Raw genomic sequence first — 16,079 nt, 5'->3', positions numbered from 1 at the left:
ACAGATGGCATACAGTAGGTGCAAAAGACACTAAAAACAGTATTTACACTTCCACAACTTTAATTAAAACTGTCCCAAGATGAAGGTATAGAATGGAAGATCTTGCTGTTGACAGTTCAAAGTCTCTGGAAAACCATTGAAAATCTTCGATAAATATGACTATGGACAACCTGTTCATTAAGGTGTGTCATGGCTGGCAACTTTTGAAAGCTGTCTGCACAAGAAGCACTTTATAAATAAAAAATATACAATACAAAAGATTTTGCAAACCTAGGTGCTCATTTTTAGACAGAGTACTAGATCTATATTGTGCTCATTCCTGTTATCTACAGGCAGTAGCTTCTTGTGGACAACACACTCCCTATACATGGCAACGCTATGCTATTTATTAAATATACATAGTTCAGGGGTGCAGCTTTAGTAACACCATGTAGAAAGAAAGACTGCACAGTGATAGGACAACTTTGAACACTAGGGAGTGTATTTATTAACACTGGAGACAAACTTTATAGGTAATGTTGCCCATAGCAACCAATCAGATTGTTGCGTTTATTTTCTAACTTGTAGGTAATTGCTGGTTGCCAACATCACCAGTGATGTTTGTTAATAAATATACCCCTAATCTGTTAATAAATTATCTGGGGGCTGATTGGTGCGCCATTTTAGCATGTGGTTGTCAATGAGGTCATCTTTCCAGAATATTTAGGGGCACTAAGGATGCATAGATTAGTGATGTTCAGGTTTGCCTGAAGCCCATGGGTCGGGCGTGTTTGAGTCAACTTCCATGATGTCGGGACTGCAGGTGAATGCAACTGAACTTTAGCTTGTATCCATCCCACGACTACCCCACTTCCACCTCCGTGCACATCTTTTTATTTACTTGCACCAGCGGGCCATGCCCCCTTCTGTGATGTCAGTCACAGAGAGGCGGGCGCAGGTATATAAATAGGGCAGTGCCCAAAGTTGGGGTCAGGTGTGATAACTACTGGTCTGGTAAGGGTCGGGTGATGGTAAACTTTTAGTAATAAGGGTCACATTATTTTTGGGCATCACATGAGACTACTGCAAGCTGAAGAGAATGGCACACCCTTCTCACTGTACATGACATATGAACCTGGTGCCACCATTACAATTCTAATAACAGTTAGAATGGTCAATAGCCTTCCCACAATAAATTTATTATAAAGTACATTAGTACCTGATCGCTTTTTAAATGGTTGGGAAAATAATTACTATTGCAAAGGTTCTCCTGCTTTTCCTGCTCTGCAGGCGGCAAAGGCTCCTCTATTCATTTCAGATACAGACAGTAATTCTCAAATCAGAATCCTTGCACTCTTACTTAAACATATTTTAATCCCAAACATGTAAACTTTACTGCATTGCCCCTCCTGCTCATCTCCATATGTGATAACATGAACACAATTCTAGTTCTAATGCCGTCTATGGAAAGAGACTGTTCCCAAACATGAGATAATTGGTACTGCAAATGGTAAAACCTTTAAATGAATCAGCTGCATCACACTTAAGAATTATCATGAAACGGCATACTCTATTTACTAAGGGTAAGTATATCCCACTGATACAGCCTTTCTACATAGCATGGGGATTTCAGGTAAGCTACAAAAGCACTCTTTCAAATACAACCAACATTCACTTATAATAAGTTTCTAAACGCTCGGCCCCAAGACATTTTAGCTGGGAACCGTGACTCTGTGCAGCTCCTTTTATTTTCCACTAACATTGTGTCCCGATAATATGTACAAATCCCAAGTTACAGTTTTACTAGACAACTGAGACAGGTTTTAAGGTTTCAAACATGTGTGCAAGGTAAGCCTAAAAATATATTTCTTGAAGATTTTCAATCTAGGAAGGCTACAAGCTGCCAGGATTCTCAAATATGTGAATGAATTGATTTTAGCTGAAAGCTATTAGGATTTAGTCATCATTTATTTTATTAAGCGGCATGAGCAAAGTAAATGTCAACCTTCATTTCATGAACAATTTTGGAAGAGTATTTCAAACAGTGGTAAGGTGCCAGGCAAAAGTCACCAGCAGTTGACAATTATTGACTTTAACAGAATCGCATGTTTAAATAAGACTAGATAAATCTGGCACAGTGTTTAGGACTGCTGTAATAAAGCCATGGATTCAAATTTTCCTTAAAAATCACTTATATCCAGGATCATGGTCAGTTTTCTCCTTTCTTTTTTTAAAGGGAAAGTGAACCTCAAAATTAAAAATTGCTTAATAAAAGAAAACATAGTTTTAAGCAAATTTCCAATATACATTTATTAACAATTGTCAGTGCTTTTAAAGTTATTTGGAAAAACAAATGCAATTTAAAGCAGCATTTGCTGAACTCCTGGTTGTTACTTTTAAACAATGTTGCAAAAGTCTTAGTTCCGCAGCAAAGACAGGTCTGTTCATCATCTTGCTTGTCCTACATTGTATCAACAGTCTGAGCCACCAGTGCAGAGAATAGAAAAGGACAGACAAACAAATAGCAATACATGTATAAATATCTTAAATAACTTATAAAACTTGTAATAGATGTATATTGGATAGTTGCTTAGAATTATGTTTTCTTTCATTAGACAATTTTTTTATTTGGGGGTTGACTTGTTAATACTTGAATTTTTTAAAATTTCTCTCCAGGAACCCAATGCAAAAAAAGCCTTCCTTTAGAGCAGGGGTCCCCAACCTATTTTAACCGGGAGCCACATTCAAATGGAAAAAGAGTTGGGGAGCAACACAAGCATGAAAAAGTCCATTGGGTGCCAATAAGGCCTATAATTGGTTATTTGGTAGCCCCTATGTGGACTAGCAGTCTACAAGAGGCTTTACTTGGCACTATACTTAGTTTTTATGCAAATAAAACTTGCTTCCAAGCCTGGAATTCAAAAATAAGCACCTGCTTTGAGGACACTGAGAGCAACAGCCAAGGGGATGGAGAGCAACATGTTGCTCGCGAGCTACTGGTTGGGGATCACTGCTTTAGAGCTTATAATTTTGGTGTTATAGGCCTATGGGCTGGGATTTGATCCCATCTGGAGGGGCAGCCCAGGAGTTTGGGAGCCACTGCCTTAATATGAGTATGGTGCCATTTCGCCAGGCATAAATTCGCTCAGACGACGCTAATTTACTAAAATGCGAAGTTGCGTCCAGGGCGGCAACGCTGGTGAATTTTCGCTAGTGTTACTTTGGCAATCAAATCGAAGATGCGCTAGCGCTCAGTTATGCCTAGTGCAACTTCGTTAAAGGCTAATTTGCATACGGCGGGAAATTATAAAGTTGAATGGATGTATTTGTTGCAATGGATATATATGTTGCAGCAAATACATTACATTACACAAGTTGTTATAATGCCCTACACATGAGCCCACTGTATAGTTTATTTTCCATATGTTAGAAAATGTATGGGGGAGCCCGGGTACCCAAAAACATTTTAAAGGACTTTTGCAGGCTATCACTCGAAAAAAAACAGGAAAAGAAGCCATCATTTACCAAAAAATTTTTAAGGGTGTGCCAGTTTGAAGATTCGTTTATATATATATCTTTTTTTCCCTTTACTGCAATGGGTAAAAAGGAGCTTATACATGTTACAGATGTAGGATATCATGGTGGTAACATTTAATAATGATGATTTTATTGATATTTGAACTGAAGAGCTCTCTCATCCTGACAAAGACAAGAGGTTCTCTGCTATCACCCATTATCAATATATATGTATATGTATATATATATATATATATATATATATATATATATATATATATATATATATATATATATATATATATATATACATATATATATATAAAGGACATTAGACAGACTTTTGTCTGTGGCCATTGAAATAATTACACAGTGTTTGCTTAGTGATTCAGATCTTGCACACTATAGTCAATATTCCATGTAGAATTACAATTAGTTATCAATGCACAGTTTGTCTTATGATGTTTTAGCAATACCTGTTATTGCAGAGTTTACTATATTGTGGGGGTGCTTCAATCACATTTGCCTAAACATGAAAGGGAGTGACGCCCGAAGGCCAATTAGAGTGCAATTTTGGAGGGAATGCTTATCTGTTGTCTTGGTCATTACTGAAATCATAACCATTACACTAATGTTTTTATGTAAATTTTTAAATACTAAAGGGGCCTGATAATGGACTGCACCCCACAAATTTTGGAAATCTGTCTGTATTGTTTATTTGCAGTTAATGTGAGTTGGGAGCCAGAGAACCCATTCTCAGACACATGCAGCTATTAACTTGTTTTTAGGACCAATGTCTGGTAATATTTTGCCATTTCATTGTAGCTATACAAAGTGTATGTTATTTGTGATCTCTAAATCGTGCTGTTACTATGGCAATATATAAAGAGAAGTACCCTGTGCACACAATACACAAGAAATCAAACATTAATGTTTAAATAAATGAACATAAAGAAAAGAAAAGTTGTAGAAATAGGCTATGTTTTTGTTTTTAAATACATTATACCAGATTCAAGTAAGATTAAATGCATATGAGGTTTTGCTGAAATATCTTGGGCACATATTCAGATATTCAGATACTATGAATAGTAATTCAGGCATGCCTGGAGGTTATAGAGTAGTGTTAGCTCCAATGTGTAGAATTTCCATTCTGATTGCCGCAGGGCTGGGACACTCAGTAGCTTACAAATCCCATGTACAAAACAGGCTAAAACTCTAATAATAGAGGTAAATGCTATGTGCTATAGAACTGTCATGTGAATAGACACACCTCTTCCAGAATCGTTGAATAAAATGCACTATGGAGGTCTTAAAAGCACAGCTGTTAAAAACGTTAAAAATGTTACAAACCGGAGCTGATTGAGAAAAGCTTTCTCCAAAGATAAAGTAAAAGTGTTTGTAAGCAATAGTGTACAGCAGGTAATAGTGTACAGCAGGGGTGCCCAAAAGGCAGATCGGGATCTACCAATAGACCTTTAGCTGGTGATCAGTAAATCTCAAGACACTGTCAACAAACAGCTTGTCTAAATCACCCTCCTGTTTTATTCTTTTCATTCAGATATTTATTATGTTATGGTTACATAAGAAATAGTTGTTTGTTAAAGGGATAGTGTCATGGGAAAAAACATTTTTTTCAAAATGAATCAGTTAATAGTGCTGCTCCAGCAGAATTCTGTACTGAAATCCATTTCTCAAAAGAGCAAACAGATTTTTTTATATTCAATTTTGAAATCTGACATGGGGCTAGACATATTGTCAATTTCCCAGCTGCCCCAAGTCATGTGACTTGTGCTCTGATAAACTTCAATCACTCTTTACTGCTGTACTGCAAATTGGAGTGATATCACCCCCTCCCTTTTCCCCCCCAGCAGCCAAACAAAAGAACAATGGGAAGGTAACCAGATAACAGCTCCCTAACACAAGATAACAGCTGCCTGGTAGATCTAAGAACAACACTCAATAGTAAAAACCCATGACTCACTGAGACACATTCAGTTACATTGAGAAGGAAAAACAGCAGCCTGCCAGAAAGCATTTCTCTCCTAAATTGCAGGCACAAGTCACATGACTGGGGGCAGCTGGGAAATTGACAAAATGTCTAGCCCCATGTCAGATTTCAAAATTGAATATAAAAAAATCTGTTTGCTCTTTTGAGAAATGGATTTCAGTGCAGAATTCTGCTGGAGTAGCACTATTAACTGATGCGTTTTGGAAAAAACATGTTTTCCGATGACAGGATCCCTTTAAATATAGCTATATACATTTGCTTATAAATCAATATTTAAGTAATATTTTCCATGGAACAGAACACTAATAATGTTTTTATGGATGTAGATTGTAATGGGACAACATCACTAAAAGTAGAGCTCGCATTAGTAAAGTATGGGCACTCCTAGTGTACAGGGTGTACAGAGCCCGCTTCATCTCCTGTACCCAAACTTATTTGCATGTAATCTGTATGTTTTATATGTTCACTGTTGTATTATACAGTGGCCACACTGACACAGTGCATTGTCATATACAAAGGTTAATCTGATTCTGGACAACTGGACAAATGTCTCAGCCCATAGTTATTTTATTTGGTTTTATAAAGACAAAACTCTATCAATTTCTAACTCTAAATCATGAGATAACACGAAACACGAAAGGCAGTGGACACAATAGACTATTTCACTTTGATTCAACTGCCTGGTGGAAGATTTCCTTTATTGAGTGCCTTCTCCAAAGATTTTATCAGTTTGTCCTCTTCCCATGCTGAGGGCTCAAGGCAGTGCACCTGGGCCTCTTCTTTGATGTGGTGAGTTACCATTTACTATTTGAAGACCCTACCTCAAGAATTATTATCTTCTAGAAAATTGTCCAAGCCACACTCAAAGGCATCACAACATCACTCGGCAGTGTATTCCGCAACCTCACTGTCCTTACTGTGAAGAACCACCTACACTGCTTCATATGAAAGTTCTTTTCCTCTGAAATGAAGGGATGGAATCTGGTGCGGTGATCCATTTTATGGCAAAAAGGATATCCTGCTATTTGTCTATAATGTCCTCTAGGCACTGGACCTCAGCATATCGAAGTGACGTTGTGCCTGTCAAAACTGCACTCCTACCTCCTCAATGCCAGTTTAGCTGCCGGATTTGCCCACAAGTCTCCAGCAGGGGCTGGGGAATTTTTGTTATTAATTTTATTAAAAAAATATAGGCACCCTCTAAAGCTGCCACCCTAGGCACATGCCCTTGGGTGCCTATTTATAACTACAGCCCTGGCTATAATTAATGCTAAGGGAAATGAACACCTAGCAGGTGCAGTTGGTAGATGGGTCTCTACCAGTGATTTCATTAATAAAGTGAGTCCATGCTTTATCACACTGCATGATTTCAGCATGGATGAAACCATACCATGTACAAGTTAAATCGTCCATAAAACAAATAAAGAGCTCGTGTAATGCCTTTCAATAAATCTGCCTATTAAAAATATATTGTTCTGCATCTGCTAAACTCATATTTTCATATCATATCCTTACATAGAGACTAATTAGTCAGTCCCCACAAGCATTCTATTAAGAGGGATTTACAGTCTGACTCAGAAGAGTTTCTAATTCAAAAGCACGCTAAACTTTGTGCCAAGTCATTTTGTTACTGACGTAACACCGAGTAATATTCAGCTTTCCTTTTATTATCATTTATCATGTTCTCGTACAAACCCATTTGGTAAGAGTGTTTAATAATCATTGAAAAACAATTCCTGTGAAGGTAAATTAAAATTAATGATGCCTTTACAGTTCTCTGTGGTTAATTAAGTCCTACCTTTCAGTCGTTTTATCACAAAAAATGCAAATGAAAACAATAAATCCAAGCTTCATTTGCTACATGTGTTTGCCTTAAAGTTCATTTTAGGGTCGACACTGCCTCTTATTAACCCATGATTTGCAAGGAAGGACATCAGTTATGCAGTTTAAAGGGATTAAATGGTTGAGATCAATTACAGTCCAGAGTAAAAGTGAATGCCTTGCAAATTCTACCATAGTTCAAGGCAATGGCCCTTAGCACCCATTCCACTCCATTTCACCAAAATTACCACTACAAACGTCAGACTTTGATGGTTGCAGATGAAGGAAATACATTAGGTCTTTCCCGAAAAATCCACTTTATCAGCCCTAGCTATTTCTTTTCTTTTCCTTTTTTTCTTACAAATTAAATCTAGGGTCTCCCTTTACTTACATGCTGAGAAGTATTTCCCAGACTCAACATGGGACAATGCTAATGATCAACAATTAAAGGAGCAATATACCCCATGAATGACGTGGACAGGGCTTGCATACTTTTTTGCCTATGCTTTAATCAAGAAAAATGTATGCTTTTTGTTATTTTTTCTAGAGCTGAATATGACAAACAGAAAATATTGAAGCTACTACTTGTTTGGTCCTTGGAAGGTAGATAATTTGATTCCCAGTGCACAGATTATTCTCTGCCTACCTGATTCTTGTTTAGAAAACAGTCACAACAAAGAGCGAAGAGAGGGAGTTCTGTACTGGTAATCGACTCTACAGTTTGTGCATAGAGGAGCTTGCGTTTCCCTGTTTAGCTCCAGAAATAATGTTCAAGCAAAGCAGAGCAATACAAAAGGAATGATTATTGGAATATATAGGATTCTGGAGGTGGAAATAACAACACAATATGTGGGTGCAAGTGTTTCAGTTACACAGCATGCACATTGTTGTGCTCTCAGTGCATTGTGGTTTAGCTGTACAGCTGCACTAATGGAAAAATTATAGAGCTAGAGCCAGTAGGAAATAAATATAGAGCTAAAAAGCATGGTTTGCTTAACAAATCAATATTATGGAAACTAATGGAAATCTGAAGTTTAGCAGACAACCTCTTAGTACTTTAAAGTATTTAAAGGTCCGCTCAGAAGAGATTGCAGAAGAAACCGACCGAAGAAAAAGAGCAAATCATTTTTTTATCCATCATATCGGATATTCAATGTATATATCTATCTCTGAATATATCACAAATACCCATGTGCCTTAACTGTGAACATTAGAGCACTTGTTTTAAAGTGGATTCTGAAAGGAACAGGGGTCACAATAACGCAGATAAAGAGAGGGACAATAAGTAAAGCCAATGAGCCCAGCAGATTTTTTCATTAAGGACTTCAGTGCGCTCCTCCTCTTCATACTTATATTACCATAAAAAGACTAAATAGCAGCCCAACCAGCCAGCAAACTATTTGAGGTAAACTTCTTTCTGCCATACCCTGTGTCACTGTTCAGCAGACACTGAAAGGACATGAGAAGCTGTATCTACTATTGACACTTGAGCCCCTTCATACCCCTGTATAATGTTTGCATTTTCTGGACCTTCAGATAATTAAAACATATTTTCAGTTTCCACAGCTAATCCAAGGAGGCCAGTGGCACATCTTCCAGACAATAATGGATAGAGTAACATAATAAATGATTGGTTTGTTAATCATCATACATGCCAAAGTTTATCATCTTCATCACTGTGTGAAATGTGTCTGCTGGCTATTAAAATGGCAGACGGATTAGCCTGTGCTCAGTTCCTGCTCTCCATTAAGGTAGGGTTTGGTATTGTCCCTTTTCCATCATGGAGATGTTTAAAGAAAGAATGTTTTTTACAGTTCAGCTTCAAATGGAAAAATACCCTACTGATCTAAGTTTAGTTTGTATACTACAAATGAGCAGTTATTACAACAGTTTGCTAAATAATCACAATTTTACTCCTTAGTTGAAACATTTTCATTTTTAATTGATTGATATTTTAGTTTCTTCTTCCTATTGAAAACCCCTACTGTAAGACGCGCCAGAAGATTAAGCACGGCCTCTTACCTCCTGGCTCGTCTCTCTACGTCTTCAGGTGCGCACTTCTGGGGTTCCTCGCGCTAGGGATAAATGACACTGACGTCATTTTGATAGTGCCCAAGCTGGCTTTTGTTTTACAGATCCTGCCGAATTTCTGTTTTTTGACTCCTGCCTGATTATTGACTTTGATTCCTGCCTTGACCCTTTCACCTGATCTTCGGCTACATTTTGCCTAATCCTAGCCGGTGCCTTGTTTTGGACTTGTTACTTATTTTTACACACTAATCCTTGTGGGTTCTGCAGCAGAAAGCTCAGGGCCCCAAAAGGGCGTCAATGAACACCGGAATTCACAGGGCTGCCCTGTGCATGTGAATGTACCCACGGCTTCTAAGGTTCCTAACAGACGAGTATGTTACACCTACACAGCCACTACCGCCAAGAAGGACAATAAAACCAAAGCCACCTGAACTGATCAGTGCATTTTTAACTATGATTTATGTAACTAAGACATGAACAATCCAATCAATAGAGCCCAAACTGTATCAGAGCCTACTTTGCACATCACTTTAACTATTGTTTGTTTAATTGTTGAATAATACATTAGTACCAAACTCCAGAGCAGGAGGATCTTGCCTACTGCTAATAATTTGCTCCAGGAGAGCTAAATCCTATGTTAGGTTATGGGGTACAGTCTATAGTTAATGAGAACATTTCTCGCCAATAGATCCTGAATAGGCTTTAGGCTTTGCTAATAGGGGGATTTGTCTGACAATCCAACCTCCATTGCTCATAATGAAGATGTCGGATTTACAAATAAGGTAAATAATGATAAAAATTATTCCTATTTTTCCACCCCAAATGTGCATCGTTTTGCAGCATAATTCTATAGCAGCTAATTAAACTGGCTGATTATCTAATTATTAAAATAAAGGAACTACATTTCCCCCAAATCCCTAAAAGTAGAAATGAGGGTGTGTGACTTAGACATTGAAGATGTTTAGATTACTTAAATGTCTTACTCTATAATTGCTATTTTTTGTTAAAAAAACGTAACTTGGATCTATGCCCAGTCCACTACAAGAATGCTTTATATAGTCCCTCCATTGACACAACTCTGTTTGTCTTGAGGGTTATGTGTGACAGGGATCCCTAACACGGCATTCTTAGACCCGCTGTGTCATTTCAATACATCGGCAGAAAAAGAAATGCAGATGAATTTGAAGTCTCCATGGAGATTCCCAAGAACAATGAAGCTAAGTGAAATCATCTCATATCAATACTCTCCAAAATCATTTAATTGCTTCTGGATGTTCTTAGCCGCAAAGCGAATGGGGAAGATCGTATCTCTGGGAATCGAATTTGTGGAAATTTAAAAATGTTTAAAACAAAAAGCTTAAGAGGAATTAAAACACATATTTGGAGAGTGGAAAAAACAATGTAGCAATAGTGGAAAAAAAATGTATTTCAGGATAGTCCGGTATTTCTATCATCATGCTTGTGTCTTATTGCAACTTTTCAAAGTAAAGCTACATGTCACCTTTAAACCATTTTTAAATTGTTGGTTGGCATATCTAACTTTTTTTCGAGTCAAGTGTATATATTGCCTTCTAGATATAAGACCGGGTGATGATCTAAATTCTAAAGCATGGATAAGGGTCTAGAGTCTGATTTATGTTAACATGAAATAAGATGTGTCTGTGTAAAAATACCCTGAGACCAAAGCCAAAAACCAGCAAAGCATCTGGAATACCAATGAGACCAATAACACAAGCCCTTCAGATTGGAACCTACAACAGCACCGCCATGCCAATTACGGTTGTTTCCAAAGTCACTTCCTAATCATCTGCCTGGTATCAGGCTGCCAATTCCCAAGGGGTTAAATCCTAAGAAGGATCATTTTGTGTTATAATGCCCTATCCAGCTATGGGGGATTACGATGAGCATTAGTTCACCCTCATACTTATGTAATATGGATGGATGATGGTGTAAGAGGCAACAGGGGGAAGTCTCAGCAGAATGGGGCCATTACTACAGTTTAATCTGTAAAATCTTGTAAACTTTAAAAGAGAGTTAATGTGTAGCCATAGGGTGAGGATAGCAAGCACTGAGCTGATACTAAACTGTACCTTCTACAAGTATCATAGGATCAATGTACTTTGCTCTTGCTTCGGCTTAGGTGATATATCATTGCACAAAGTGGCCCAAATCTGTCCAGCAGAGGGCCATCTAAGACTACATTGTTATGTTGAACTAGACTTTTGTCTGTGAGACAAATGGGGGGAACCTCTGAGCTGCCGGATCTCAATGGTTATCCCTCATAACCTCACACATGTCATTGCACATACACACATAAACATGTGCTGCTTGCTTATTCAAGGGTTAAAGCTGTTATAACCAGCAGAAATCATCTCCAGTTTTATAATAGGGTTATTGGCATATATGTTTCTATTGTAACAATGAGGTACCTATCCCTAGCCACAGGCATGTTATCAAAACAGGATTTTATATTCAATATACACAGAATCCCCCCCCTAAAGTTGGGTCTCTGCCTATAAAAAAACCATGTTAAAAAAAGGCACAAAGACAAATCCAAATGGGCTGCTGAGGTTAAAACACGGAAATCTTACCTTCCAGTATAAAGTAGACTTTTTCCAACCCCATTTTGCTGCAGATTTGGCTTATTTTTCCAAAGGAACTACCCAAATAAAAAAAATCCTGACTTCAGACTGGGATCTTTTGTTGAGGTGGGAACATGAGGCTGATCAATGAGACATCCAGCACCAAGTGTATTGCAGAAGATTCTCTTTTTGGCTTTCAGTAGACTTCATTCCCAGCTGCAAGTTGTTGTCCCCGGCTCTTGGTCACATCTACAAAGTTGTCCCTCTGAGGTTAATGTGGTACCATGGGGGGGGAGATTTCAGAAGAAACAGCCCAACATCTGCAGTAATGGCTCCTCTTCACTCGTCTGCTGAGCACTAAGCACATCCATCAGGAGTAACCAGCACTTTCCCTCTCAGCCAAAACTCCCCACTTTCCATGAATCTCAGTTGTGCCCCGGGAGCTGCTAGCAGAAATCCATCCCTATAACTGACTCATTGCTCACAGGTGAGAAGCCGTTCGCAAGATGTCAGGAGCTGGAGGCAGCGACTCTGTGCCATGGGCTTCCAGCTGAAATGAAGTGAGGCTCATTTGGGTTGTGAGATTCCGAGACTGAATGAGCAGCTTGTACGCATGTCCCCTCCCCTTTCTCTGCCAACTATGGGGGAACCAACAGCAATCCTGAGCCGCCGCCGCCGCCGCTCATCCACAGGGCGATAGTGAGCGATTAATACTGTGTGACTAGTGATGCCTCCCTATGCGCGCCCTTATACAAATAGACGCAGCGAGGAGAAGCTGCACATCAAGCTGCCCACACATTATATAGCTGATTAGAATGAAGGGAAATGGCAGTGTAACTAAGAATTAGCCCTTTGGGAGTACGGACATCCCTACATACCCGCGCTTCTCAGTCACTTGAAATACTACTAGTAGCCACCGTCATTTGCATGGAGACCAGGCCCGGACTGGCAATCTGTGAGTTATGGCAAATGCCAGAGGGGCTGCTATAAGGTCCCATAGAAAGTCAGTATTTAGTGGGCTGGTGGGGGCTGTTTGGGCCTCTTTGTACCTGAAATGCCAGGGCCTATTTTAATTCTCAGTCCGGACCTGATGGAGACAGTGTGTGAGGAAATCACACAAACAATGCCATTACAAGCAGCACAATATACTGGCAGCATAGAAACTACTGGCCGTCTACTCAGCATCTTCCCATCAGAAATCTATTAGCGCTGGAATTGTTTTCTGGTGAAAACTTCTCTGAATTCATTACAGCTCCAGCGGCACGTTATATAGAGAGGAGACTGCTGATCTCTCTGATTATAGCACCAGTCACACTCCCACCTCCTCCTCACTTCTGTATACTCTCTAATCCTCCCTGCTCATTAGTCACAATCCCTACTCCTCTCCTCTATATGGTGCCCAAATCACCCTGTCCAGCAGCCATACCCTCTCCTTCTAAGCTCTATATGATCAGCAACTCTCTCTGATCCTCATCACCTCTATATGGCCCCTATTCACCCTGTCCAGCAGACACTCTCCCTCCTCCGCTCCTCTATATAGTGTGTAACTCACCCTGACCAGCACCACTGTCAGACTGGGACACCAGGGGCCCACCCAAAAACCTTAGACCAGGGGCCCACTCTCAGTACAACTATTATTCTTCTCCTCACTCAACCTCTATCCTCATAGACTCTATTCTTTACATACTATAATATATTATTCCATCTATTTAGCCTCTTATAGAAATAGGTAATGACCATGAAATAGGCCAAATGTTTAGCAGTATGAGGGCCCACTGACACCTGGTATCCCGGTAGCCAATCCGACACTGTGCCTAAATCTCCCTGCCCAGCACCCACATTCCCTCCACATCACCTCTATATGGTGCCTAAATCACCCTGCCCAGCACCCACATTCCCTCCACATCACCTCTATATGGTGCCTAAATCTCCCTGCCCAGCACCCACATTCGCTCCTCATCACCTCTATATGGTGCCTAAATCTCCCTGCCCAGCACCCACATTCGCTCCTCATCACCTCTATATGGTGCCTAAATCACCCTGCCCAGCACCCACATTCCCTCCACATCACCTCTATATGGTGCCTAAATCACCCTGCCCAGCACCCACATTCCCTCCTCATCACCTCTATATGGTGCCTAAATCTCCCTGCCCAGCACCCACATTCGCTCCTCATCACCTCTATATGGTGCCTAAATCACCCTGCCCAGCACCCACATTCCCTCCTCATCACCTCTATATGGTGCCTAAATCACCCTGCCCAGCACCCACATTCCCTCCTCATCACTTCTATATGGTGCCTAAATCACCCTGGCCAGCACCCACATTCCCTCCTCATCACTTCTATATGGTGCCTAAATCACCCTGGCCAGCAAGCATACTCTCTCCTTCTCACAACTGCTCAGTAACCTTCCAGTAATAGAACTCAGACTGGAGATTTCTGCGCTGTCCTTTCAGCACCACGACCCTGATGTTACAAACCAGCCTCCAATGTCCGCATTATAGGGAGAAATGCATTACAGAGAGAAATGTGGGGTTCTTTATACAATTATGTTCAGCAACAACGAGTCTGTTATCTCTGCCTGCAATAATAACATAATAATGGGAAATCCTTACAGAATCACATTCAGCACCTGCATCCCATGTGTTCATGCATTAAAGAGAGACATGCAAGGTTCTTTATTGAATCCTGTTCAGATACACTGAGCTACCCGGTTTGTCCCTGCATCCAATGTTCTTAAAATAAACTCCTTAGAGAATCCCATTCAGTACCATTGCTTCACTTACATTCCTGCCTCCCATGTTCATTGCAATAGAGAATAGAATTAGAATTCTGTTCAGTAACAACAAGCTATTAAATTGTCCCTGCCTCCAATGTTTGTACATGTTAGCGAGAAACTGAAGCACAATAGTTACATTCCTACTTCCCATGTTTATCCATTTTATGGGAAAAGCATGGTTCTTTTTAGAATTCTGTTCAGTCACACCAAGCTTTGTCTGTGCCTACAATATTCATACAGTACATTATAGGGATACATCATACAGAATTCAGTACCACCATCCTACAGTTAGATTCCTGCCATCCACGTTCATGAATTCTAGAGGAAAATGCAGGGTTCTTTATGGAATTCTGTTCAGCCATACCAAGCTGATCACTTATCCTAATTCCAATGTTCATAAAATATAGTAGTCAGACTTTATTTACTGAGTCCCATTCAGTACCATAGTCCTACAATAAATATGTTAAGCTTCCCATATGCTTACAATATATAGCAGTGATAAATGGGACTTTAACCATCATAGATTGGCTTGCTATTATTTAAATAAGTGCAGTAAAATGTTACTTTAATTTCTGTAATTATATAGAGATAACTGTATATCACAACACCTATTGTTACACATTAGACCTGACCATTGAATTCCATGCTCTGCATTAAAACCATTTAGTAAGTAGCCTCAAACATGGTACCAGCAACAGACCCAGTGGCTGCAAAAAGTCTGGATGTAAAGAAGGCCTTGTGGCAGTCCTAACATGCAGAATTTCAGTATATGTGTGCATGTATAAAACTGATTACATATCCTAAGAAAACAATTGCATTATCAAGTCCTGTAACTTCTAGCATCCTCATGCCTTTATGTAGACTCAGGGCTTGTTGCTGATCTGCTGGTCGAGTGACCTTCACTGTCTGAACATAAGGTTCTCATATCAGGGTCACCAGGGTTTTTGTAAACTTCTTTGTCAACAGCTGTCAACCTTTTTTTCATGTTTAGTACTTTGAAACTTTACATTTATTCGACTGAGCAAGTCACAGTTGGGGGTTATGATTTCAGGGGCAGCCTCAAGCTTGGGCTAATAGTCTGTTTGAATAGAGTAGTCCATTAGAAGCCAATTCTAACAACTTCAATTAAGCGTTGGCCTCTTTGTTTCATGAGCCTCACTGTACCGATACTGCAGGAGCTGTTCTTGGTTCTTTTTGACAGACACATAGATCAGTGGACATTTCAAATTTTGTCACTAAACTACTGATAAATTGTGGAATAATAGATCTTAGATGCCAATTTCTTAGTCATTTTGGACCTCTGCAAATAGTAACTTGCTAAAGTTGGTATGTAGTAAATAAAGGAGCAGCACTCCGGTATTT

At 39.5% G+C, this 16,079-nt stretch overlaps 1 protein-coding gene across 1 annotated transcript in view; it reads right to left on the bottom strand.

Annotated features, from left to right (window-relative positions):
* Window positions 1–12,793, bottom strand: part of neto2.S (neuropilin and tolloid like 2 S homeolog) — a 29,365-nt gene extending 16,572 nt beyond the window's left edge. The window contains exon 1 of the mRNA XM_018260673.2: window positions 11,947–12,793. Coding sequence (XP_018116162.1) covers window positions 11,947–11,980 — 34 coding nt within the window. The 5' untranslated portion in view covers window positions 11,981–12,793. The remainder of the gene's footprint in view (window positions 1–11,946) is intronic.
* Between the last annotated feature and the right edge of the window lie 3,286 nt (window positions 12,794–16,079).

Source organism: Xenopus laevis, chromosome 4S, assembly GCF_017654675.1.
Source record: "Xenopus laevis strain J_2021 chromosome 4S, Xenopus_laevis_v10.1, whole genome shotgun sequence".
Taxonomy (NCBI): Eukaryota; Metazoa; Chordata; class Amphibia; order Anura; family Pipidae; genus Xenopus; species Xenopus laevis.
This window is presented reverse-complemented; position numbering and strand designations above follow the sequence as displayed.